The sequence below is a fragment of the Drosophila novamexicana genome, unplaced genomic scaffold (genome assembly GCF_003285875.2).
Source record: "Drosophila novamexicana strain 15010-1031.04,08,12 unplaced genomic scaffold, DnovRS2.1 tig00000485-arrow-pilon, whole genome shotgun sequence".
Classification (NCBI taxonomy): Eukaryota; Metazoa; Arthropoda; class Insecta; order Diptera; family Drosophilidae; genus Drosophila; species Drosophila novamexicana.
In genome coordinates this window covers 2,848,398-2,874,574 of record NW_020824808.1, presented here as the reverse complement: position 1 = coordinate 2,874,574, position 26,177 = coordinate 2,848,398, and the positions used below count along the sequence as shown (strand labels likewise).

Sequence of the window (26,177 nt, the reverse complement as noted above, 5' to 3'; positions counted from 1 at the left end):
ATAAAATGTTTAAATGGTAACTTTCGGTTCATTAGATAGTTACATTGGTGTCAAGCTGCTGCTGAAATGACAAGCGCTCTTGAAGTAGCGCACATTACAGCGTCCAACACCCTAAGATTTCTTTGCACACCCCTAATATTTTGTTTATCTAGCATAGAGCGTTGCACACTCACACACTAGCCGGAACAAAACAAAATTATTGTTGATATGCGTCTTGGCAGATGATGTTTTGTGGGGTGTGTGCGTGTGTGTGTCCGGGGGTTGGTGTCCCATACTACCGGCTATTGCTCTCAGCATTTCTGGATCTCCCTTGTTTGCCCCAACCCTGTGCAACTTCCCTTGGAATTTCGCTGCACAAATTCTGACACAGGATAATAGCAAAGCTTTCGCGCGCAGCTTTTGCGAGAATACAAATCAGAAGCTCTCTCCTGCTTGGTCAGCTGCCAGTTGGGCGACTCGATGAGCAGAACGAGTTTATCCTTCGTGCTAACTAGTCGCATTTTGTTCGCGTTTGTGCATCAAATAATAATAGGCATAATAATAATATATAAAACAGACGTCGACATTTTGGTTGATTTTTATTTAAGTGAGGCCAAATATAAATTGTGCTGCCGGTGTTTTATGTTTGTACTGTCCTGCGCTTAGTTTAATAAATTATTACAAAGATAACACATATTCTACAGTTTTCCAAGCATATCCAATTATATATATATATATATATATTTTGTGCATTGTTTCAACAACTTGGCGCCCAAAACTGTATGCAAAATAAAATTCTATGCAAACGAAGGATTTTTTTTGCGCATTCAATTTGAACACGGTAAGAGGCCTATTTGCTTACACTTGTTTATGTTTTATTTTTTTTTTTATTTTTTTGTGTTCTTTTGTTCATTGTATTCAGAGTGGATTTTGTATTGTTTGCTGGCTGGCTCGTGGCATTGACAAATGTGTTTATCATGTTGGCTTTGCAACGGGAACAAGTTAATTGACATGCCCCAGACACAAAAGCCAAACAGCCAAACACAGCGAACAGGACCGCACTCCAGCTACTAACCACAGGAGCTGTGCGTACGTGTGTGTGTGTGTGTGTGTGTGTGTCCCTTAATTATTTATGACGATTGTTGGCATTAATATTTGAACATGTGTTAGGCTCATAAGCATGCATATCAAACAGACTTTACCCACAATCGTTTCAGCGATTGAGTACCTTTAGCTGTAGCTGAAGCTAAAAATAAAACGTGACACCTGCTAAAAAAAAGTTACCTAGTGCGTGGTTAAATCCGCTCGAGGTCACTTGTCGCTACCCCAATCATCCACTAACTCTTCTATGGCCATGGCTAATGGCCCACACACAGAACAGAACGTTAAGGGATTCAATCCCAAATAGCACTCTGAGGACTATTCTGATTGCCAGTCATCGAATTGTGTCGATTGGCCTTCTGAATTGAAAAAAAAAAAATTGCATTTGCTCTCCAGACTGCCTTGAGATGTGTGTGTGTGTGTGCTTGTGTGTGTTGTGCATCGTTAAAGCTTTTCCGAAATAAAGCTTTAAAACTGCACCAGATGTGCCCTTTTTTTAATATTTCATTAAAACAAAAACTTGACTCATAACGCTCACTGAGAGCAGGGCTAAAGCGCAATTGCGCTGTGTGAAAATAATCAATTGGTCAAAAACGAAAAGGTAAATACATACACATACACACATACATACATACTAATGTGCATACAGAGTGTTCATGCTTTTGCTCTCTCGCGAGAGCAGCTGTATTGTCTATTCTTCTTTGTGTCGCATTCGTAAACGTTTAGCAAGCAGCTTTGCCTTAAATTTAAATACGCCAATTTTGTTTATATTATATGGTATATAAGCTATTTCAATTATTGGAAGCTTGTCGCAGGGTATCCAACTGAATATCAAAACCAGTTTTTGTTTCTTGCTGTTAGTTTATCCTGTCGCGGCAGACCGGAAGTAACATGGCAAATGACACTTTGGGGCACAATTTGCACACGTGTCGCATAGACTACACACGCACACACAAACAAACACACATATGCAATGCTGACTGCATTGTCTTTTGGGCCTGGGCCGGCCTTCAATGCCGCAAACTTTTTTGTATGCAACAAGCAAAAAGCATAACAAAAAAAAAGAAGAAAACAAGCTGACGCCATTTTGCCATTAATTCTGGCCACTTTATGGCCAGGCAAAAACAAACTTGCGCTAACCGTACGTTGCAAGTGATTGCCATTAAAGGGTATTCGGATTTTCTATTACACTCTGCAGTCTTTCGTTCGCAGTGCAGGGCTGTAAAGCGGTTCGGAACCGGCACGGAACCTTTTTGTAACTCTGCCTTGAACTAAATCTAACGCCCAGTTAGTAGGCATAAACAGTCAAACGCAAGTTTAAATCAAAAATTTCTTGTTTTTAGAAATTTTAGTTTTGCAGTATATAAAAATATAGAAACAGCATTTATTATAAACTGCGGTCGATATTTTTCTTACTCTTAATATTAAAGTGAACCAGTTTTTAAAAATGAACCGTTTAAAGTCAAGTCTGCGACCTGCCCTGAACCAAACCTATTTGAAATCGTAATTTGAAACTCTTAGTTTTAAGCCGAAGCTTAAATTCAATTAATTTTTGTTTAATTATATGTTGTGCTTACATTTTTTCCAGAAAATTTGAAAATTAGATTAAATTAAAACAAAAAAAATATATAGATTAAGTAAATTGAGTTTATAATAAATTGTTTAAATTTATATTAAATTTTTAAAATAAATGTAATGAATTGCATCTAATAAAAATTGTAAGAAAGGCGACGAGCCAAGAGTTGAAATTGGGTTCCTTAATGTGGTCAACCAGGTTCAGGAACCGAATCCAATGCTGAGGCAGTCGGAACCAAAGAGAAACGTTTTTAAAGTTTCGAATTACATTTTCTCTTCGAATTTAACATACCCAAACAATTGGGCAGCGTATTGAAAGTTCGTCACATGTTTTTGTTTTAGCTTCCGTCGTGTTGTTTGCAGAATTCATTTGGACTGTGGCCTTTTGTGTTTTTGGCTTTTTGTGTACTTTGGTTTGCCATAGACCAGGCTTGGGCCGAGTTAACATTGCAATGGCGTTGGCTGCCACCAAGTGCTTTATAGCGTTGTGTTTTAACAAACAGTCCAAAACAATTACCTCGCATCGACTCCTGTGCCAAGTACTGCCGACGAATGGAGTGCTAGCGGACGACTACATTTCCAACTACGTCGCCAGCTTCGACGGCAGCTCCAACTTCCGAACTGCTCCATTTAACATGGTCCGTGCATTGAACTGTTCGCGTGGCGCACCTCTTCGATATTTTTATGCCACTCGCATTACGTATGCGCCCCGTTGTGCGCTTTGTGAACCAGCTCGCAATTATTGCCGGCTCTCCCCATTTATGCCCCAAGGCTATCGAATGCAGCGCATTGTCATTGTTGCCAACGCCGGCTGCTCCTTTTTGCCAACGCTTTATGTTGCCACACAAAGCACTGTGGAGTGTTCCACAACTAAGACAAGCAATAAGTGCTGGACTACAAATGGCAGGCACGACTCTGGCAGGAGGAGGAGCTGCTGGAGTTTGCCTAAGAGCAGTGAGTGCTCTTATTAAAGTTCGTTTTGTTTGCCCCCAAACAATGTCGTCACCGGTCTCCAAAGTGTCGGCAACAGCGGGCCACGGGCTCATTCTGCCAGTCTAAAAAGTTGCAGTCGAGACCATTTTATGAATACATAAACTATATATATATATATATATGCATATTATGGAAGTTGATGCAACAGCAGATTGTAATCTGTGCACACACAGATTCTTTTGCCATTCGCTGCAACAAAAACTAAACGTGTCTTATAACTTTTGGCCATATATTCAAAAGTCTCCGTCTTTTAATATGCAGTTTCCTGCGATGCGGAATGTGTGGCACACAAAAGAAGATATATTTATATTTATGGATATACATATATTATTATTAAGGCAGTTGAGCTTAAGCCTTAAAGCCTCTGTCTGCATTTTCCAGCAGGACTCGAGTGCGGCAAAAATAGGAGAAACAAATATAAATTGATTGACATAAATGAATAATTTACTTAACAAACACATAAATCAACTTAGTGACAACTTTCTTAAAACGTTCAATTAATTTTATGCATTTGGAAAAGAACAAGAGTGCTCTAATCGATTTTGGCTGACTAGGAAATACCCTTTAACTGGGTGCAGTTGCTGTTATAAATATTCGAAATTTCTTTTATAAATACATCCAGACATCCAATAAGCTCGTCTAAGCACTATGCTAAAAAAATCACATTTTAAAATCGATTCTTATCGATTTCGCGTTAATATGGCTAGTTATCGATAACTTTAACTTGATCTGCGCGTCCAAACAGACGGAAGACCAGACTGACGGAAGACTAGGAGACGACGGAGATGGCTCCTCCTGCATAATATGTTTATACCCTGAACCAATTGAAAATGTGTAAAAGGGTATAATAGTTTTGTGCCAATGTATGTAACATATAGTAGGAAGAATTTCCAACATATTGATCAGCGTCAATAGCCGAAGCGATCTAACCATTTCCGTCTGTCTGTCCGTCCGTCCGTCCATCTGTATGAACCCGTCGTTCTCAGAACCTACAATAGAGAGAGGCTTGAAATCTTGAACGTAGGTCCTCCTAGCTGCAGTTGGTGTTGATAGAATAAGGTTCAGGGTATCCCCTAGTCGGTTTAGCTCTAGGCTGAAAAGCTTAGCAATATCTCAAAATCGAAAAAAAAATTGGCATGATTATTGTTCTTATTTTATATAAAAGAATATTTATTGCTTCTAAATATCTTATTACAATTCATTGTGATTAAACTTAATCTAACCTTATCGTTTTTCTTTCTCATAGTTTCCACGATAAAGAACAAAACATATTGTCGCTCTTTTGCAACTGGACCAATTTTAAACAAACAATCTAGAACTCTGCTCACCGACTTATAATCTTATACACCTGTACTCTATAAAGTCATTCTATTGAATACACACACATATCGCCAAAGGACGCACAGAGGACACGGTGCACGAGCTGCTGTGCTGTGATTGCAGCAAAGCCCCATTTCCAACTTCCCCCCGCCCACCTGCTGAGTAAACCCAATCAAGACGGCGCCGCTTAAGCCACAAGCCTACAAATTTGGTCAGATGTTATGTTGTGGCTTCTGTTGTGGCAACATGTCGAAACGGGACTACAAAGTGGCCACCACAGATGGCATCGAGCTGGAGCCGTTGGGAGGCGAAAAGAGCGATAAGGAGAAAGACAAGGACAAGGAGAAGCAAACGAATGGCGTCACCTTTGGTAAGTGACCTACCCAAACCAGTCCAAACCCAACCCAACCCAACCCAACCCAAATCTGCCCGCAACCCATTTGTTTGCATTGCAATAGCTAGCTGCCAAGCAGGGCCATCTCGAGGCCCCTGCACATGATCAAAGCCATCCCGCTGGGCGCTTATGTACAAAGCAAAGTGCATAATTGCACTTGTGCATAATTTGACGCTCCACACGCAGTGTAAAGCTCCTGTTGCCACAGGCGGCTGCCAATTTCGCCCAGCTGCCCCACCTGTCACGTACCCCCAATCCCGCCTGTCAGCCATCAGGTTGTTTTCTTAATTACGCCAAATGCAAAACAAAAGCATTAAAAAATGCGCAAGACAAAATGCCGGCTCGTCCCGCTTCCGTTCCCGAACCCCTCCTCCCAACCCTCTGGCTGGCTGAGCTGTCTGAGCTGTGGCGTTAATTTTGTATCCTGCAGGAAACCGTTAGTCATATGCTCATACGCCCCGTTAGCCAAGCCTGAACCTGCACCAGCCGAGCAGCCGAGCCCAGCCGCAAGTAAATATAATGAATGTCAGCAATGTCTCCGTCTCGCCGTTGCCTTCGCCTGTTGCTGCGGCAATTCTCTACTTCTGATACCCTAGCAGAGGGGACTGTAATTTGCTGACATGTTGTGTAACTCATAGGCGGAGGAATCTGCGGCCCTATGAAGTATATATACATGCTTAATCAGTGTTAAGTGTGGATATTACCATATTCGTATATCTGAGTAAAATTGGCATTGCTTTATATTATTATGGCAGATAATTCATATATCGTAGTCATCTGGATCAGACTACTATATAATATAGCTACCTATAGCAACTATCGATTGACAATAGAATTCTTGTATGGTAAACTTTTTTTTTTCAAGATATCTTCTGAAGAAATCTTTCTCGAGATCTCTTCTCACTTTTTCTTATCTGATATTTCAGACTACTGTATCATATTCACCCCATATAAAGCTAACATCTTATCAACATCGGACAACTATATCATATTTTGCCTTATTAAATCATTTTTTCTTCAACTTATCTTCTCAAACTTGAGTTTCACTGACTAAAATCTTATCAATATCCTATTACTTTATCATATTTTCACATGTCCAAAACCTTTTTGTTCTTCATAATATTCTCGACAAGCTCAGGACCAACCCTTCCCCCTACTCATTTGAAACACTATATCAACTGGCATAAATCGGTCGAATATGGATTTTTGGTATTCAAATCTAGTTGTATTTCTGAATATGAAAATATATTGTAAATATGTCACATATCTGCAAGGGTATTTAATATTTGTCATGTCGACGTGAACTGTGTTATTTTCTTTTTCATTTTTTGTGCATTTTTCTATTAAAGACTACAATCCTCTCATATTTCATTTTTGAATTTTTTGTTTTGCCTGTGTTGTTGCTTTCAAAGATGCCACAATCTAGCTCCTAACCGCGCCCACCACCTCCCCGGGGGGCATTCAGTTGGACACACAAACTTGGAGACACAGACGGACATTTGCAGTCAGGCACGCCTTCAGTTGGCTCAGATTTCAGACATTCAGACGGAATTCTCAGTTTTTGTTTCTTTTAACATTTGCAATGCAGACTTGTGTTTATTTTCGCACGTGTGTGTGTGAGAGTGTGTGTGTGGTAATAGAAAATGTGCCCCGGGGAATATTAATTTTAGATTATGTAGTGCATAAACGTATGCCTGAATAAGCGACACTTTCAAGAAAATGTTTAAAAAACATTAAAGTTAAGAATAAAAGTGACCAAGAAATTTGAGGCCAAATATGACCGCACGATAATTACAGCAGGTACTTAGCAATATTTTAAACTAATACCTTTTGGCCTCTAAATGCGGGCTAGATGATGACTCTAGTTGAGGCCAATTAGCGAGGGAAATGCGTTGAAAGCTTTGGGTGACATCAGGCTTAAAAGGTTTCTGCTAGAGACGTGTCGGAACATTCGTAAGGCAATGCGATACAAAACGAAAAGAACGCATTTTTATATATATATTTTTTTGATATATATGTTTTGAGCCTTACAAATTTGTTCTTTAATTTATATTTATATATTTTTTGTAAGCTTGTGTATTATATTTTTGCTTAAAATTAATAATTTCTACTTGTAAACTTTTATTCCTAACATATATGTTCATTAAATTATATTTATGCTTATAAACAATAATTAATATTAATAATTAATTAGTTAAGTACAACTTCTAGTCTTTACATACATATTTTTCTTGAGGTTTTATTTATTATTATTTTTGTAATTCTGTATTGAAATTTGCTTATATAGCGCGGGTCGTGCGTGTTCGTGTCACGAGAGAAAGCACGCGCCCAACTCTAGCTGGGGGGTTGGCTTGAGTTAGTTAAGCTCGACAGCCTGAGGCCTTTTGGCTCATTTCCTGTTAAGTAAGTGAATGTTAAGCCTGGGGCTGGGGTCGGCAGGTGTATGAATTGATTTTCTCAAACTATTTGCATCGTGCAGACTATTTTATGGAGTCGCCAAACGGAAACTGGCTTCCGCAGGATACGTTAGGACTAACATAAATGCGGGAAAGTCGAGCAGAAGTTTGACAGAAATCGTGGAAAATACATGCTTAAATGCAGATCTCATGCTGAGCCCGGTTAGCCCATCAGAATACTTGATGAATTATTAAACAGTTAGAGGCTGACAGTGCAAACATAATGGAAGTCCCGGCAAGCCGGAATCTTAAGACTACATCAAGCGTGGAACTGCATGTGTCATGATAAAAGCCAATTGGTTTTTATCTGTGCAACAAATCGCGAGCTCTTGGGCACGTGGGCAGACGCGTCAAGGCAACGCCTAAAGTGTGCCACAGGGAGAAATGGGAAAGTGCTCTGTGGCATGGCAACCTATGCAAAATCAGTGTCACGGGAGCAGGACGTGTGCTTGTCGGTGTTGCAATTAAGAATGCACAAACTGGAGTAAGCACTCGAATGACAGCCGCAGGCAGCACGAATGTGCTCAACACTCGAGCAACACGGTTTGTGGCAGCAACAACTGAGTGTCTGTGGCAGCAACTGTTGTTGCTGTCGATGCCTGCTTGTCGCACCTGCTGCCTCTGACGTTTATAATTGCAGGATGCGTTGATGTTGATTGCATTCTGAATGGGCTCACTCGCTCCCACACACACATACTTCAAGCAACTTGACTTAAATAAAGAAGTCCTGCGCATCCCGGCAAAAAAGCAAAAAAATGAAAATATTGTAAGAAAAAATAGTAGCATAAAAATGGGGCTACCAAGAACAATGCAATGTATGTGTGTGTGCGAGTGAAAGTGAAGACATATAGAAATGGATAAAATGTGTTTTTGGGTCAGGCCACTTGAAGCATTGCGAGCAGGAAGTCAACGGAAGGCGATGCAAATGGCAAAGCGATGCGCCGCAGTGCAACAAATTATTTTTGCAAAATGGCGCAAACGAAACAAACACACATACACACACACACACACACACACACACACACTGACACACAGGCAAAAACACAATTAAATGCAACTACAAAGCCCCCCAAGGCGGCCCACGTAATTAAATGGAAAATGCAAAATGCGACTCGCAAAGCCAAGTCTGTCCGTCTGCCCGTGTGTCCGTCTGTCCGTCTGTCCGTCTGCCCGTCCGTCCATCTGCCTGTCAGTCAGGCAGGAAACAACAATGCCTGCCACCGGAGGTGAGGAGAAGTAGCTGGCAACTTGGCTGTGGTCTAGCACACTTTTCGCAGCACTTGAAAGCATTCCAGGCATTCGCTCCTTTTTTACATTTTCTTCATGTTTTTTTTTTTTTTTTTTCAGTCCAATTTCTGCACAATTAGTTGGCAGTTATGTTTGGGCCTTTGGCGGGCTCTGGCTGCCATCGAATGCATTTGTTGCATGCACCAGCTGCCACACACAGTCGAGTACTTGGGCCAAGGATGCCTATGCTGGCAATGGAGACCTTTTGAGTGCTGCTTCAACACGAGCTGCCAATTAATGAAATTATTGAACATTCCACAAATTGACTGCACAAGTGCCCACTGTACTTAGTGAGGGATAGGGGAGGAGGGGACACAGTTCCTTAAGAGCGCAAAACACAAATGAACATTTGTTATTCAAGCGGAAAATTGGCAAAGCAGTCTACTTTGAATAAGCTTTGGTTGTTCGCTATGTCAGCAGACGACTTTAATTTTAAATTAATCATTTTCTTTAAATATTTAAATTATAAAGTTTCCTCAAATTGCGCTGCCTAAGCTCAGTATATCCTTTATAAATATATCATGCACTTTTAAGAGTTATGTCAGTAATTGAGTTCTCAATCAATTATATCTGCAAGACTATATTCGATGATATTAGATAGATCATAAATTGATTCTTGCGAGGCTTCTGTGCAAGCTGTTAATAACATATACATATTATGTTATTGCTTAACATTACAGCTTACGTTAACAGTTCGAACAGTTTTCTCATAACATATTCCTGTAATACGCAGTAGGCATTAGGCATAGGCCATGTTGGGCAGTTGCCAGAGCTTAAAAGGAACACCACTTTAATAAAAATTCTCCGGTTAATCCAACATAGGCAAATATCGATTTGTAGTCCCTATAAGAGCTAGAGGCTTTAAATTTGATAAGTACGCCGTTCTGCACATATTAAAAATATTTCACTTTTCGATTCCTTACCTTATTCAACCCTTAAAGTTCATAAGTACTGGTCTTTGTGTGTCCTTTACTCAAGCAGTCTTGAGTGGACCACTCTTGCTTGCTTTTATAGAATTCTATCTTTTCACTGTTCTACTCTATAAATTGGCTTGGGCGTATTCTTTTTCCGACCCATCATAAAATTATCTTTGACATTATACAAAACCATTGAATGTTATATGAAATCCAGCCCATTTCGAGCTATTTCTATTGTTGTTCTCTTATCGTTCATGTAAACGTAATGAAGTACAGAGATTAACAAGCACTTAATCGAGCAATTACGAGTTTCAAGTCGTAGCCGCAGCCCCCGCTCAACCCTTGGCAGCAAAGCTCGCAAAGTTTTGTGCGAATGTGTGTGTGTGTGTGTGTGTGTGTGGGGGGAGTATATCAACGCCTAAGGCAGCAGCTGCAGCAGCCACATGACGCAGTAACTGCCATCGCAGCAGCTTAAATTTATTGATTGTTTCATAAACAGCGATTATTTAACCACCACATTTCGATTTGGCGCCCAGGGGCGACCCGCTCTCTATTACAGGCACTTGTGGCCATGTTCAACGACAGCCAAGGCCCTTGAAGTGTGGGCACACATACACACACACACGCGCACACACACACACGCAGGCACACGGCATTCATCTGTGTGCTCTTCACAAGTTGTGGGCTGTAAATTTGCAAGCGACAGCAAATACTCAATGCTGGACACGCTGTACTGTGGGCCAATATGTACACTTTTTGTGGCATTAAAGATACAAATTGGATTCAATTCAATTCAATTCAAGAAAGTCATTAAGTGGTCTAAAAACAGCATTTAAGATTGTTCATACAATTTAGAGTCTTGGAAAAAATGTAAATAATCGTGGGCTTTAAATTATCCTTACCAATGGTCGAATATATTTTACTCAAAATATTCCATGTATATTCCCAAGATATTGAATACAAGTCACATTAAAAATTCAAAATATATATCAAATATTGTCAGCGGGTTTTTATTATTTAACTATAGGCAATTTAATAAATTTGAAGCCTGGAATTATGGTTCAGAACTGTTATGCTTAACAGCTGTTATCACAACAGCTGACGATTATGTTAAGTGTTTTGGTATGTTACGGTCTAAGGTCCAGGCTATTTGCCAGAAAAAAACCCAAAAATATGCCATGGTGCACTGATGGCGACACCCGTGAAACGCGTTAAGTAACAGACGGAACGATTTGGGGGAAAAGCTGGGTTGCGATTACAATTGAAAAGAAAAGCCCTGCTAACTGAATTGTACGCAACGACGACTTTACATAGACGATAAAAAACGCCTCGTCGGCAATTATTTGCGGCATGTTCTCTAATGAACACCCTGTGTTTCCATTTGCAATTCCATCATTTAATTGTGTGCTCTCTCTCTCTCTGGCAATTGGACGACGTGACAAAGACTTCATTGGGTTAAGCTCGCTGCTCGGCTTCGAACAGCTCAGACCCCAAACCTGCCACCTCCCACACATCCCCTTCAGTGTTGACATTAAACAAGTTTTCGTGACCTGGCGCTGCGCCCAAGTAAAACTTTTGCCATACTCATCAATCCGTTGTAAAAGTTTTTGTACTTTGTTTACGCCTAACTTTTTTAAGCTCGCCGCAATAAACTTAGAAAAGTACATACAAGTACGGTTCATTGTGTTTGCGGCTGCCAATGCCCAAATCAAATTAGAACACGTTCAAAGCAGGTGCCAAATGTTACTAAGATTTCATTAATTTTTTCACTTTTCAGTTTGCTATTTAATTTAGAAATTAAGCTTTTTAAAGTGTGAAAAATGTGTTTTTATCATTAGTGGAAGAATTTTTGTTAATTTATCATATATAAATTGATTGAAGCTCTTTTTTTTGAATCCTTAGAAGATTGACACCTTTTAAATAATTAACATCGGAGCAATTCTGTATACATTCTTAATAGAAGTGTATTTATGTATCTGTGTATATATCTTATGTAAGAAATAGTATCTTCATCATTTACAAAGTTTCGACTTTTGCGCAGTTTTGGCAAACTTTCTGCCAAATTTAGGCACAATATTCTAGTTTTCTTTCGTATTCGAGCTTTGCTTTGTGTTTTTTTTGTTTTATTTGTTCTCAATTCCTGAATTTGATTGATTTTGCAATGAAAGCACGTTGACCTAAACAGAAAATGTAAATTAAAAGTCAATTTCGTGCATGTGCAAATGTATGTGGTCATATCTAAGTGTACAATAAAGGACTCAAATCCAACTGGTGGTAAGGTCAGCAGGGTGAATCCTCCTCAGTCTGCGACAGTCTCAATCGGAGCAATTAACATTGCAATAATGTGATTATTTCTATTAGAAACACTCGGAAGTTGCAGGCGCTCAGCATGTGTTCTAATTTTGTGGAATTATTTGCCGCAGTTGCAGCCTCCATTAGAAACTAATGAGTGTGTGTTGGACTTGCCAAAAGGGCGCCACAAAGTAGGCAATAAAAAGCAGCATCCATTCGAGAAATACGTGCGCTCGTAAATCTCGAATGAGCCGGAATGCGCCTCATATATGTATAAAGCCGGAATCCATCCCCTAATTATGCAGCATCAAGAACTGTTCGCCGATTGAACCTTTGGCTAACACATGATAAAGAAGCAGCGGCAGCGACAGCAACTAGATAAAGCTGCATATTGGGGAGAAATACGCGGATGATGGTGTGGCTGATAGGAAAGGATGGGAGGGGTGTGCGGGTTGTGCTGGTGGGTGGTGCTTAAGGGTTGCAGCATGCTCGCTTGATTCCGATGTGCTTGGCAACACCAAAACACTCCACTATTTATGCTGCTTTTGAGGCAAACAAGTTTGTTGGCGCAAGGGACCGGCAAAAAGGGCCCAAAGAAATTTCATTTTCATTTTCGCAGGTGAGAGCCAATGCTGGCAAATAGCGAGAGAGCGTCAAAAAGAGCAAGCGAGCGAGAGCTTGCGAGAGCGTGAGGACATGCGCTGCACAGCTGTGCAGGTTGGCTGGCGGGCGGCAGGCGAAGGGTGGGGGGGCATTGTCGGAGGGGTTGCTGCAAAAGTGCTTTTCACAGCCGGAGACCCAACGGCGAGCCACAACAGCATCCAGTTGGAAAATGAACGCGCAGTCAAACGCATCGGAAAGCGCGTAACAAACAAACGGAACATCGAAACGAAAGCCCGTGTTGACAAAAAAAAAACCTCCTCAACCCACACACAAACACACTCGCACACAGATGAGTCGCGTGCTGCCCTTACACACTGCCCCCTGCCCGCTGTGCGTGTCTATAGCGAAAAGAGCATAGAAATTGTCAAAAAAAAAATATTAAGAAAAGAAAAGAAAATACGAAAGAAAGGAAGCAAAGTAAGAGAAGGCAACCGATGAAACGAATCAATTTCTTTCGGCTTTTTGTTAATTGAAGCTAATTAGCAACAAAGTTCTGGCAACGAATCGAGTTCGGTAACGGAAATTCAACGGTACTTCAAGTGAAACCAGTGAATTTGATTGTGAAAGCAAAGCTCAAAGTTCATGTGTACAAAGTAAAAGCCAATATTGGGCCAAGTGGGCGGGCCATATAAATAAATTGGTTTTGACCTAATGAAACCGTCACATGCATTGATTAATTGTTGCTATTTTGACCTTTCATAGCCAGCCAAGACCCAACAGCAACAAGCCAAAGCAAATATCTGCACACGCTTGCCACACTATTATATAGTCGGCCGTCCGACCAAAATGTCAGAATTAATTTCTAGAGCCAACAATAGAGGAAGGAGTCGGCGCTGCCGCTGCCGCTGCCGCTGCCGCTGTCGTTTTGTACGCAAATGCACTCGCCAATTCAGTCAAGTGGCAAACAAAAAAAAGGGACCAGATGCAAAAAAAAAAATAAGGATAGCAAAGTAAAAAAGCAAAAGCAAAATGCGAAAGAAAAAAACAACTCGAATTGGACTGGAAAGCGCACTATTGACATATATACGCGCATTCAGAAAGCACTCAGAAACGCGCTCGCTGCTCGCAAAGAAAAACGCCGCATAATCAAAGCTAAGACAAAGCCGGAAATTCACTTATACTCTCCGACTCACACTCACACACACACACACACACACTAACACTAACGCTCAATTGACGCATGTGAGGAAATGCGCGCTGTTGAGCTTTGCTTTTTGACATTTCATTTTCAAAACACAGATTCCAATGCGAGCGCACCGTTAAGTGTTGCTCTCTCGCAAGCTCTCAGCTGGCATTCCAGCTGCCACGCATACGCTCTTCATTCTGACTATCGCTCGTTTCTCTCTTGCTCTCTTGCTCTCTTGCGCTCTTGTGCTCTTGTGACGCTGGCTGCGTAATCACTAAAGTTTTGTTTCCAATTGTTGAACAACAACAAATTCACAATAATAACAACATGCATGCAAATGTAAACAAATGCAGAAGGCGTCTTAACAATACAGTTAATAGTATTGTATTTACATGGCTGTTGACCTTGACATGTCAAAGAATATAACAGGAACTGTAACAAGGCTATTTTTATATTCCCGCGACAACTGCATGTCCTTAGAAATTGTTATAGTCAAGCATTATGATTATTAGAAAGTTAATGGGCATTTGAATGGCTTAAAGAATGATAACAGGCGTATATTTAATATATTTCTCAATGTTAAGCGAATGTTAAGATCATTTAAATTTAAATTTTATTCTGAAATAAATGTCAGATAACATTATTATAATTCATTAAATAATATAATTTTTTTTGAAATTATGCATCTGATAATAAAATAGTAAAAAGCCTTAATTAAGACTTAATCTAACCATAAAAAAGCAATATTATTTCTTAATTTAGCATTAACATTAACAGGTTTTATATAGTCCGTTGCCGACCTGTAGAATCTTATCAACCCGAAAAAGTTGAATACTACGAACTTCTACCATAAAACATATTCTCGCCTTAGAGCCTTATCAGCAGATAAATTGCATTTGACATTGCGCAAATGTATAACTGTAAAGAAGAAGATTTAATTTTTTAAATATTCCTTTAATGTATATCAAATTGTCAATCTTAATTTATATTTTTAAAACCAAGTTTTGATTTTTAAAGCAAATTCGAGTAAATTACCCAAAATTCAAGCTTAGCATATTTACTTTGTTATTGCCAAGTCTTAACCGCATAAAATTCGCCAAGGATGCTCAACTTGAACTTCAAGTGCTGCTCAAAAGCAGACATGGACACACACACACACACACACACACACACACGCACGCACACACAGAAAGCATTCACAATTTTCGGGGGTTGATTTTTGGGGCGTCGAAAGCGCTTTTCACTAATTCAATGCGACATTGAAATTGCGAGCAACATTCAAAAACTGCAGACGCAGACAACGACATGGACAGGGCGGCCGCCGCAGCCGCCGCCGCCGGCTCAGACAGAGCCCAAATGGGCGATGGACTAGACGGGATGCCGGCTGTGCGGCGGCAGGAGTCGAGACCGGAAGGGCGGCAGCTTTTGGCGCCTGTCCCAAAATATAAAAGCAAAAGAGAAAAGAAAATCGAGAAAGGCGGGTGGAAAGTCGACTCACAGTTTTTCCCATTTTATTTTTCATCTCTACCTTTTGAGGGGGCGCATAAATTACGATTATTTGTCCGTCAGATTATCAACTCGTCGCGTCGATGAGAGTTTTTCGGCTCTGTCAATTTCAAACTGATTTACCTTCGAATTTTATGGGGCTAACGTAGTCAAAGTTGGCTATATAGAAAATGTGGCAAGTGCATAAAATATGCATGAGGCGCACGTGGCTTGACTGGGCGAGGCACAAATAAAAAACGATAAAAAGACTGCTATCTTCCGCACGCCAAAGATTAAATACCCTTGTAGACATATGGCTTACGACTTTGCAGATATGTGGTGAGAGTAGTACAGCTCGTAGCTGCTGAGTTTGCTTGAGATAACTTGAATGACAGAAATATTTGACCAACAAAAACTGACGGATTCCACCATTAAAGCTATATGATATTATATATACCATATATGACAAACTTCAGGAGATTAGGGAATCTTGTAAATGTAAAGTTTGCTTAAGATATCTTGAAAAACGAACAAGAGTTTCATACAGGAAGTTAATTTCGGACTGATTTTTACTATGGCAGACGTTTTCACATATTGCAGTAGCATAGAGAATCGAATATATGTCAAATTTGGTCAAGATATCTTCGAAAACAAATAACTGCCATAATTTTGGATGATTTTCTTCTAGCGTTATGATATAGTAGTCCGATGAATTATAGGGAATCAAGTTTGATCAAGATATTAAGTTCTGGCTTATCGTATATATAGCTGTCCGATCATAGTACAAGTTTGCACATATGGCAGCTATATGACATATTAGTCCGATGTTAATAATAATTTTATTTGGGGAATCTAGTAAATGTCAAGTTTGGCAAGACATCTTGAAAAACAGAAGGGATTATCATGCAAGAAGTTAATTTTTGATGGATCGTTCCTATGGCAGCTGAATGATAAGTAGTCCGATGCTAGTAATATTTTGTGCATATGTCAGGAGTATTTTGAAAAACGAATTTTTAATCTTTCCTACGGTAGCTATATGATATAGTAGACGGATCCTGCCAATTCCGAATGTTTCATGATAATGGCTATAGAACTTGGAGATTAGTTAAAATGAAGGGATCTTATACTATATACACTTTATAGGGTCAGAGATTTTCTCAAAATATCATAATAAAATGCGAAATCCTGTCTGCAAGGGTATCAAAAGGGCGCATATTGAGGCATATCAAATGCTGCTGCTGCCATATCTAACCAAATATTTAAACATAATAGCAGCAGTTGATCTTGACGTTTGTGACAGTAAATTGATGTGTTTGTTGTTCAAATCGTATATAGCCGATATAAATAACTGAAGAACGCGGCGTTTAAGCAACGCATTTAAGTTAACGTATTGGCCGGAAGACAAAAAGATATCGGCCCCGTTAAGATTTCGGTCGTTGGCGGTGGTCGTAAAGGCTCAAAAATTTGGCGGCGCGAGCGCATCGAAATGACAAATGATCCGGATTTGGATGATTGTGCATTTCTATCAGGTAAACGAACCCGAACCAAGCACCCATATAAACTCATATGGATATCCAACATCCAACGTTCAATCCAAATCCCACAGTGGACGCAATGCAAACATTTCGCGTGCAAATATTTACATAATTTAATATGACCCCTCACTCCCAGCCTGCCTTTGCCCCGCCCGCTCTGCGCTACTTCTCACTTTGTCCTTTATCGCACTGACATTTAATTACATTTTCCAGGTGGCGAATCGAGTGGAGGCCGCCAGACGCGCACCGGAGTCGCCGTCTGCTCGCAGCGACGGGCCCTTCTCGTTGCAGGCATCGTGCTCGGCTCCCTGCTGCTGACGGCCGTTATCATTGCCTACGCCGGACCTCAAAATGGTAGGTTCCATTGTGCATATTTGCGTTTTGGTTGCATTTCTTTGCGTTCTTTTCGGTTTGTTGTTTTTGAATTTTATTACCACCACAACAAACAACTACAACAACTACAACAAGCCAGCGACAACCGGCGAGCTGTGCTTCCGCTTGCCGGATATGCTGCAAAGCAAGAAACAGTTTTGACATCTCTAACAAAGATACACACACACACACTATATTGTATTTCTAGGCAAGTTAACTACTCCTATATGTTCCAGGTGCAAGTCATATACTGTGATTGTGTCCCGTTAGATTGTTTCTCTTCTGCTAACTAGGGCCTGGCTCCTTCAAAACAAGACACAATGATAGAAAAAACTGCAGTTCCTTCAAGATTCTGTGTAATTCGATATGGTGGACTCAAGCTTGGACTCAATAGTTTAGAGCGTCTGTCCATCAATCGTCAATTATATAAGCAGTTATTTGTGATAAGAAGGTAGACTCATTTAACCGAATGCGAAAGATTTTCATAAGGTAGCTGCAGCTTGTGAGGAGGCTGATCTTGGCCAGCTCAGACCTCCTAGAAAGTTTACTAAGGCTTCTAGCCTGCTCGAGATGAAAGCAGGACATGTGAATATTAAAATGAAAAGCTTAACATAGACAGCTGATATCTGCATTTAATACAATTAAATATACCCTTTTAATCAATTGCATTATATGTTTCCATACTAGTCAGAGCTTTTTATAACATGCCAGCACGCCTTTTCACTTGGTGTGCCTCTTAGAGCCTGCAGTAAACAGCATATTATCCATATTGAAACCATATAATCGCATTAAGTTGATGAAGGTTGCAGCCAGCGGCAGCTGCATTCACACATCCTACTCTCTGCTTCTTGACATAGTCGCAGTCGGTTGTAATATGCCTTTAATAGTGTTAACGCAAACCAAATACTATTAAAATATATGCTGGGCACACTCACACTCACACTCACACTCACATGCTTGCTTATGTCTGCCCCAGGCAAGCCCAGGCAGGCTTGCAAGGAGGAGGCGATTGGCTGGGAAGGGCTGGTGGTTCCAGTGTTGCATATTACGTTGCAAAATGTATGCAAAGTACAAACATAAACCTTGTGTTGCATACTTAATGGGGCAAAATGCATTGAAGGCTAATTGCATTACGGAGCCGTAGCCGTAGCCAGAGCCAGAGCCGGAGCCAAAGCGCCAGACATGCATGTTGTGTGCAGGCGTGTGTTTGTGTGTGTGTGTGTGTGTGTGTGAGCGTGTGTGTGTCATGTTTGCAAATGAAATATGCAACACGGTGTGGCCAGCCGGCACAAAGGTTTTAAGGCCTATCATTGCCTACTCCCCAGCATACTTGTATTGTCATTAATTGATGCAACACTTCGAAAATACACTTAAAATGCCAGCTTTTAATTGACTTTTAAAAATACGTAAGCATAATCTAAATAAAAAAAAGTACTCGTACGTCTTCTATATGCAATAGTTATATAAATATATATAAATAAATATGTATACAAAATTTGTTTACCATTTTCTTTTCATATTGTTGTTTCTTTGTTTTCTTTTGTAAAAACAAAATATTATATACATATTTATGAAAACTTCTCTTAAATGCTTGTTTGATTGGTAAAAATGTGAGTAACAAATTTTCCAAAACCCACTTCTTCTAACCGGTAACTAACCCCGAAAAATTAGTACATATATATCTTCATATATAGTATTTTTATGATATAAGATAATCTGTCGGCATGTTGCTGTCATCCAATGTTGTTCTTGAAATACCCTTTCTGTATGTTTCGTTACTTAGTGCATTTGATCTCCTTTTAATTATCGTACAACTAATACTCAAATCCAAGACTCTTCTCTTTGTTTCAATTCGCCAAACACTAAAATCAACATATTCTAATCTAATCTTATCTTACTTTTTTCGAAAATTGCTTGTATTTTCTGTAGTATTTTCTAAAGTAAGAACGTATTTTCAACATCGAACATTCTTTGAATCTACATAAACAGATATCATTTCCAAGCCCTCTAAAACTTAACAAGTTATATTCGATTTTAAGATATAAATATATATATTTTCTAACACACTAGAAACAAAAACCCAGTCGGAAAATTTGAAAAATTAAATCATACTTGTTGAGCTAATTTTCATAATACCCCATAATAAAGCAATAACTATCTCACGAATTAAACAAAAATAAATGATAAGAAATAGGAGTAGACCGATTTCTATATGCCCAGCTATAATAAGAAGAAAATCTTGTATAATTAAAAAGACAATTTTTTTTACAAAATCATAATTTCAAAGAACTTGATGTAGCTTATTTTTACTACTTTAAGAAATGATGAAAAGAAGGTATTAGTAAAAAAACTTTCCATTAAATAATCATTTTCCTACAAAAACCCATCCATTAATTCTTTTATAGAACAAATTTTTATAATATTTCTGTTTAACTCCTATTAAATGTGCTAGCGAACCCAGTCAAAAGTCTTGAACTCCTCCGCCAGTCATCAGATTGTATGCTAGCTTTTTATTATTTCCACCTCTCTGCTTAACCCTAGCGTTTCTGAAGCCCCACGTTTTGAGTTTGTTCTCTTTGTTAACCGTGTAAAACGCAGTTGATTAACAACAAGCATCAATGTGCTTAGCCACAGTTCCCCAAACCATATTAAAAAAAAATACATAAAAACTGCCCAATTCCAAGCCAAGTATCTGAACATTACGTTTGTGTGTATGGCCTTTGCAGACTGTTCCTGTGCGGCGAAAACGGCGTCTGATTATGAAACGGATGAAGAAAACAACACACAGCCATTCAATCCAATTGCCACAAACGGGGAGCCCTTCCCCTGGCTGGAAAAGCTGCTGCCCAACAGCGTGCGACCCTTGCGCTACATGGTTACGATACACCCCAATCTCACAACGCTGGACGTCAAAGGTGAGCCCTGAGCCGTGAATCGAGAACCACCCGATTCGTTAGCTTTTTCCCTAATGCAATTCTCTTACTTACCTTCAATTGCGGCAGGTCAAGTGACCATCGATCTGTTCATAGAGAGGGAAACCAACTTCATAGTGCTACACATACAGGACCTGAATGTTACCGAGAAGGTGAGTCAAGGTGGTCCAATTAATGGACTCTTAACTAATTGCATTTTACGCACAGGCGCTGGTTACGCCCGGTCCCAAGGGCTATGCCTTGAAGATAGTCAAGGTGCTGGAATTTCCGCCACGTCAGCAATTTTACATTGAGGTTAAGGAGAAGCTCAAGAAGAAATCCAATTATACTCTGAATTTACGCTGGTATTCCAAGCTGAATCCCGAGCCGGAGGGTTTCTATGTGGATCAGTACGAAAGCTTCAATGGACGTGAACGGTAAGCGTCAAATACATTTTTGTGAAGCTGGAAGCTGACTCGACAAAAACGGAAGTCTAGAGTAAGCCTTAATCCCTTACAGCCTGCTGGCAGCCACGGTCTTCAGGCCAAATGGCGCACGTCGGGCCTTTCCCTGTTTTGATGAACCGCACGTGCGTGCGCCTTTCCGCATCTCTGTATTTCGTGACCGCTTCCATATAGGTCTATCCAATTCGATAGTGCATACCACAGAGGATGTGGGCTTCTACATGGGCACAGGCCTGGTAAGTGCACTCCCAAACATCACGTAGGGTCAATTGCCAATTGTTTGTACCCTTATTTTAGCTGCGTGATGACTTCATCGAGACGCCACCATTGCCCGCCGATGCAGTTGCCTGGGTGGTCAGCGACTTTCAGCGGGAATCGCTGCAACCCTCGGCTGCGTACATACCCACCACGGTGGCTCCAGCCACCGCCGGCAGCGGCAAGAAGCCCTCACAGCTGAACAACTACACGCAGCTGAAGAGCAAAAATCCGCCGGTGCGCAATATTACGGCTCTGACGCACTCGCTCAACGTGAATTTGACGCCCTTTCACAATATCAGCAGCTCGACGACCACAGCGCTGCCCATGACCATCAATGGGAATGGCAAACCCACAAATCTGACCTCGTTGTCACAGTCCACCGGCTCGTCCATTAAGCGCGCACCATCGTATACCTTCTATGCGCCCAGAGATTTGCTGCCGCGCTCTTCCTTCATTCTGCACACATCCCGTGATGTGTTGGAGTATCTCCAGACCTGGCTGGACATCAGTTATCCCCTGACTAAGGTGGACTTTGTGGCGCTGCCTTCGCTGGACCGCAATTTGATCTCCTCCTTGGGTCTGGTCACGTTGAAGACTTCTTTTCTGACCGATCCCCATTCCATTACCTCGGAGCAGTATCAGTTCAGTGCGCTGCGCATTGCCGAGGCCATGGTGCGTCAGTTCTTCGGCGGCATCACCTCGCGCAAGGTGCTCAAGGATGTCTGGCTGTGGGAGGGTCTCATTCAATATCTGGGCATACATGCGCTGGCGCCACTCCAAGACAGCTGGCCGCTGCGCGAGATGTATCTGCTGAAGATGGCCAACGCGGCGCTGGACATTGATGCCATTCAGGGCTGGGACAGCATCATGAACGGCACCCGGCACGATGGCAACAACGAGGAGTTCTTTGTCCAGAAAACGGCAGCTATATTCTCCATGCTGCACACGGCCATTGGCGAGGATCGCTTCCGCGGCTGCCTGGGCACCTTCCTCAAGCTGAACCGTTTCAAGACCGCCGAGCCCACGGATCTCTGGACCATATGCACGAAAAAGGCGAATGGCTCAAAGAATATTAAGGACATGATGACGCTGTGGACACATCAGCCCGGATTTCCGCTGCTCACCGTTACCAAAATGGGCAACACCATATCCATATCGCAGCGACCCTTCAAGCCAGCCGACTTTCTGGCCATTCACGATGAATCCTACGATGGCAACAACTACAACAAGACCACACTGAATGCCACCGACATGCCCAGCACCGTGGCGCCCACCCATGCCAGCAAGCACAAGTCTGTGCCACATCTCAAATGGATTTTTCCGGTTACATATGTCACCGATATCAACAATGTCAGCGAGACGCTCTGGATGCAGAACATCGATGGTGAGTAGCTCGAATCAAGTTGGGTTAGGTGATTTAATGCACTAGCCGAGGGCACCAAGCCCTAATTTGACTAAAGTCGGTGCACAGCTCGTCCACACATAAACTCTGAAAAGGAAGCACCTAAGTCCTACCTAAGACCTTTCTGAAATCTAACCGGACTGAGTTGAAACCTGATAGATAGATCTTAGATCAGAGAGGGAGTATGATTCTGAAAAAGGATTCTCCTTTTGCATTTGCTTTTGGTTGTATGAAAGAAGAGAAACCTTACTTGACAACTTCAGTAGTTCATCAGCTGTGCAGTAACCCTCAATATGCCTGCGACCCAAACGTTCTACTTGGTCCTCTCATCAAGAGATTCGCTATAAAAAATATGGTGAATAGGAAATTTCAGTTTGAAAAGTGGGAATCCATTCAACTGTTCCACAGTTTGAGTCTGAAAAATCTATCCGATGGAAGAAAATAATACCTATAGTACGTAAATCCGATTCTAGAACTTTAGAATTTTAAGAGCTAAGTAAAAAACTATCATGATTCTTCTTGAAGACTCGCTTAGTGCTTGAGTTATTGATGGAGAATTCTTTTTCTTATTCCAATACAATTTAGTTCCAAGCATTGCCTAACAATAACAATGTCGAATCTTCCATTTTCAGTAACTTTCAATGTGCCGGAGAATGTGAAATGGATCAAGGTGAATGCCATACAGAATGGTTATTATCGCGTCGTCTACAACGATGACAACTGGGCTAGTCTCATCGAGGAGCTATCCAACAATCCGAATCGTTTTAGCAGCGAGGTTTGTATAGATATCCTTGAAATGTGGATTCAAATTTAATTTCATGGAATGTCGTGTAGGATCGTCTCGGCCTGCTCTCGGATGCGTTTACCTTGTGCCATGCGAATCTGTTGCCCTGCGAGATTACGATGAACATGATCCAATATTTGCCCAGTGAGACGCATTACGGTCCAATGGCATTGGCTGTGCGACATTTGGAGAAGTGGCGTCGCATACTCAAGTACTCGGAATGTTTCCTCATGCTCAGCGAGTTTATCAAAATGAAACTATCCACTGTCATGGAAAAGGTGGGCTGGACCGATGAGGGCGATGTGGCCAGCAGGTGAGCTACAATAAGAATATACATTTGGTATAAAAGTGGAATATCTATAATGTCTACCTGTTAGGCTCATGCGGCCCGAGGTGCTCCTGGCATCGGTGCTGTGGGAGGACATTGACAGCATTACGAAGGCGAAGAATATGTTGAATCAATATTTGTACTACAACGGATCCGCCATAGCGCCCAATTTGCGTGAGGTAAGCTCGATCAGAGGCCGCTTGGGATTTAGCTTAACACGCTCTTAACATGCTCTCATTCAGGTGGTCTACACGGGCTCTATACTATCCGGTGAGTACATCTATTGGCAGCATTGCTGGGAGCGCTTTGTCAACTTGCAGCGCACCTCGGAGACATTTGTGGAACGGATGCAGTTGCTGCGCGCCTTGGGGCGCACCAAGGATGCCTGGCTGCAGAATCGCTTGCTATCGCATGTCACCATGCTGCCCACCGAGGAGGTGGTACAGGTGCTCAAGGCCATCGCAGGCACGCCCACCGGCGGTGCGATGGCCTGCCGCTTTCTGCAGGCCAAATGGTTTGAGCTGGAGAAGCGTCTGGGCCCGGACACCATTAGCTTCGCCAAGGTGATATCGGCCATAACGCAATATGGCGCAACGAAATTCGATTACGATGAGGTAGGCGATAACTAATATCTATGCCCACATATGTCTTAAATTGATTTATAAATGTTTTCGCACCCCCAGCTGAAGTCCTTGGTACATCGCTTTGGGCGTGGTCAGGGCATGTCCGTGCTGAACATGACGCTCAGCAGCGTTGCCTCCAATGTGGAATGGGTGGCCAGATCCCAGACGGCGCTCTATAAATGGGTGGAAAGTAATTTGCATTCGCATCGATAGAGCATTGCGCCTCCAAAGCACATAGAACTATTCGAATTTTAGTTTAATTATGTTCTGTGGTGTTGGGGCTGGAAGCGGTGCTCCCCAATTCATTTGTAATTATGTTCCTTGCAGGCAGAAACACACACACTCACACACACGAAAATAATCAATGAATTAATTAATTATATATAATTATTTAAAGTACTTACTAAAGTAATAATAATTACCATATCATTGCCATACACTTGCCACTTTGCGATTACCTATCGACAGGGTTTGAGATCTCCATTAGTTGTATTTGGTTCTACTTCCTACTTGGGATTCAGTTAACGCAATAAAATGAAATTCAACTGTAAATTAGGAAAGCAAACACACCAATCTCTTAAGTATATATATATATATATTGTATGGAAAATACGCATACTTACTGATGCCATTTTCTATTATCTACAACTGAACATAAAGATATATCTATATTGTATATGTATGTATATTTTACAAAACCGAAAACAAAAGAGGAAGCATATTTAGAGAAAAGTAATATAGCCTGTAAGACAAAACAAATTAACATATTTTTTCAGCAAAACTTAAAAGAAAAAACCAAAAACATATAAAACACTTACAAATGAAAAAAACAAAAAAAGGAAGTAAAAAACAATCCATTAACAAATTATGATAAATGTATAGCATATTCTTTAACGTAAGACTCGTTTCTTAAGCTGTATGTGTGTGTATATGTAAATGTATGTGTGCGCATTGATATATCACAGAACTCTTCCTTTTCCAAAAAAAAAAGAAAAAAATATACTTGCAATATGAGAACTCCATAAAGGCATATGTACATAGAGCAAGCATTTTGCCAAAACTCTCGACACTTTTTATTTATGCACAACAAATTATTGACATTATTATCGATAGAAGTACGTATGTATTTATGTGTATTTACAAACTTTTACCTTATGGCCACACAGTTTATGGGCCGTGCATTCAGTTACCGCTGGTTACAGTGAGACCTCACTTAAACGAACGAGCACAGTTAACCAGTTATATTTTTTTTCGTTCTGCTTAGGGAAATGTTTTTTTATATTTCTTTCTGTTCCAAAAGAAATATCTAAAAACTTGTCTATTTCACAAAACGTTCCAAAGAATTGAAAATTATTCCAATTTTCACTATTTACAAGTTTAAGAAAGTTAAATGTTGCTGCGAACGATTTTCATTAACAAAGTCTAAGCGAGATAAAGTTTATTAAACAATAGATTGAAACTAAAATTAAATTGCAGATATCAGGAGATATCAGACCAAGGTAGCTTTCGTTAGTCCGTTAACGGGGCTTTTCCTGTACTTACTTTGGACAACTTTGTGCCACTGTTCGGCTTCGACGCTGACAGGGGGGGGGGGGGGGGGGGGGGGGGCTATCAAGTATGGGGCTTACGAAACTTGGTAAGCCAAACAGCTGGCACTTATCTCAGTTGAAAGCATGGCACATCTTGACTTTATTTTATTTTATTTTTAATTTTTGTTCAGTTGAAGAACTGGCATTTAAAATAAAGCAGCGCTGATAACCGCGGCGCACTTGAAGCTTGATTAGCTAGTATATATGTACGCATGTCTGGCAAAGTTTATCAGCATAAACCCAGAATCGCTGTGCAACTCAATCTCGATCTGGCGACCCATTCTGGTTTACTTTTTTGTAGAACCTTCGTCTATGCTTTGTT

General features: G+C 40.8%; 1 protein-coding gene across 3 annotated transcripts; it reads left to right on the top strand.

Moving 5' to 3' along the window:
• Positions 1-742: 742 nt before the first annotated feature.
• LOC115761694 (endoplasmic reticulum aminopeptidase 2) lies at positions 743-25,826 on the top strand. 3 transcript variants are annotated; one of them, XM_030703562.1, is made up of 13 exons: positions 743-820; positions 4,895-5,338; positions 17,337-17,477; positions 20,270-20,410; positions 20,498-20,580; positions 20,636-20,844; positions 20,927-21,107; positions 21,169-22,513; positions 23,164-23,306; positions 23,366-23,628; positions 23,693-23,822; positions 23,886-24,257; positions 24,327-25,826. In XM_030703562.1, the coding sequence occupies exons 2-13, from the start codon at positions 5,185-5,187 to the stop codon at positions 24,477-24,479; spliced, it is 3,315 nt and encodes a 1,104-aa protein (XP_030559422.1). In that variant the 5' UTR covers positions 743-820; positions 4,895-5,184; the 3' UTR covers positions 24,480-25,826. The 3 variants fall into 3 exon arrangements, with proteins under 3 accessions (XP_030559422.1, XP_030559421.1, XP_030559423.1); XM_030703561.1 differs by having other exon boundaries at positions 20,222-20,410; XM_030703563.1 differs by lacking the exons at positions 743-820; positions 4,895-5,338 and adding an exon at positions 16,961-17,117 and having other exon boundaries at positions 20,222-20,410.
• The last annotated feature ends 351 nt before the right edge of the window (positions 25,827-26,177 follow it).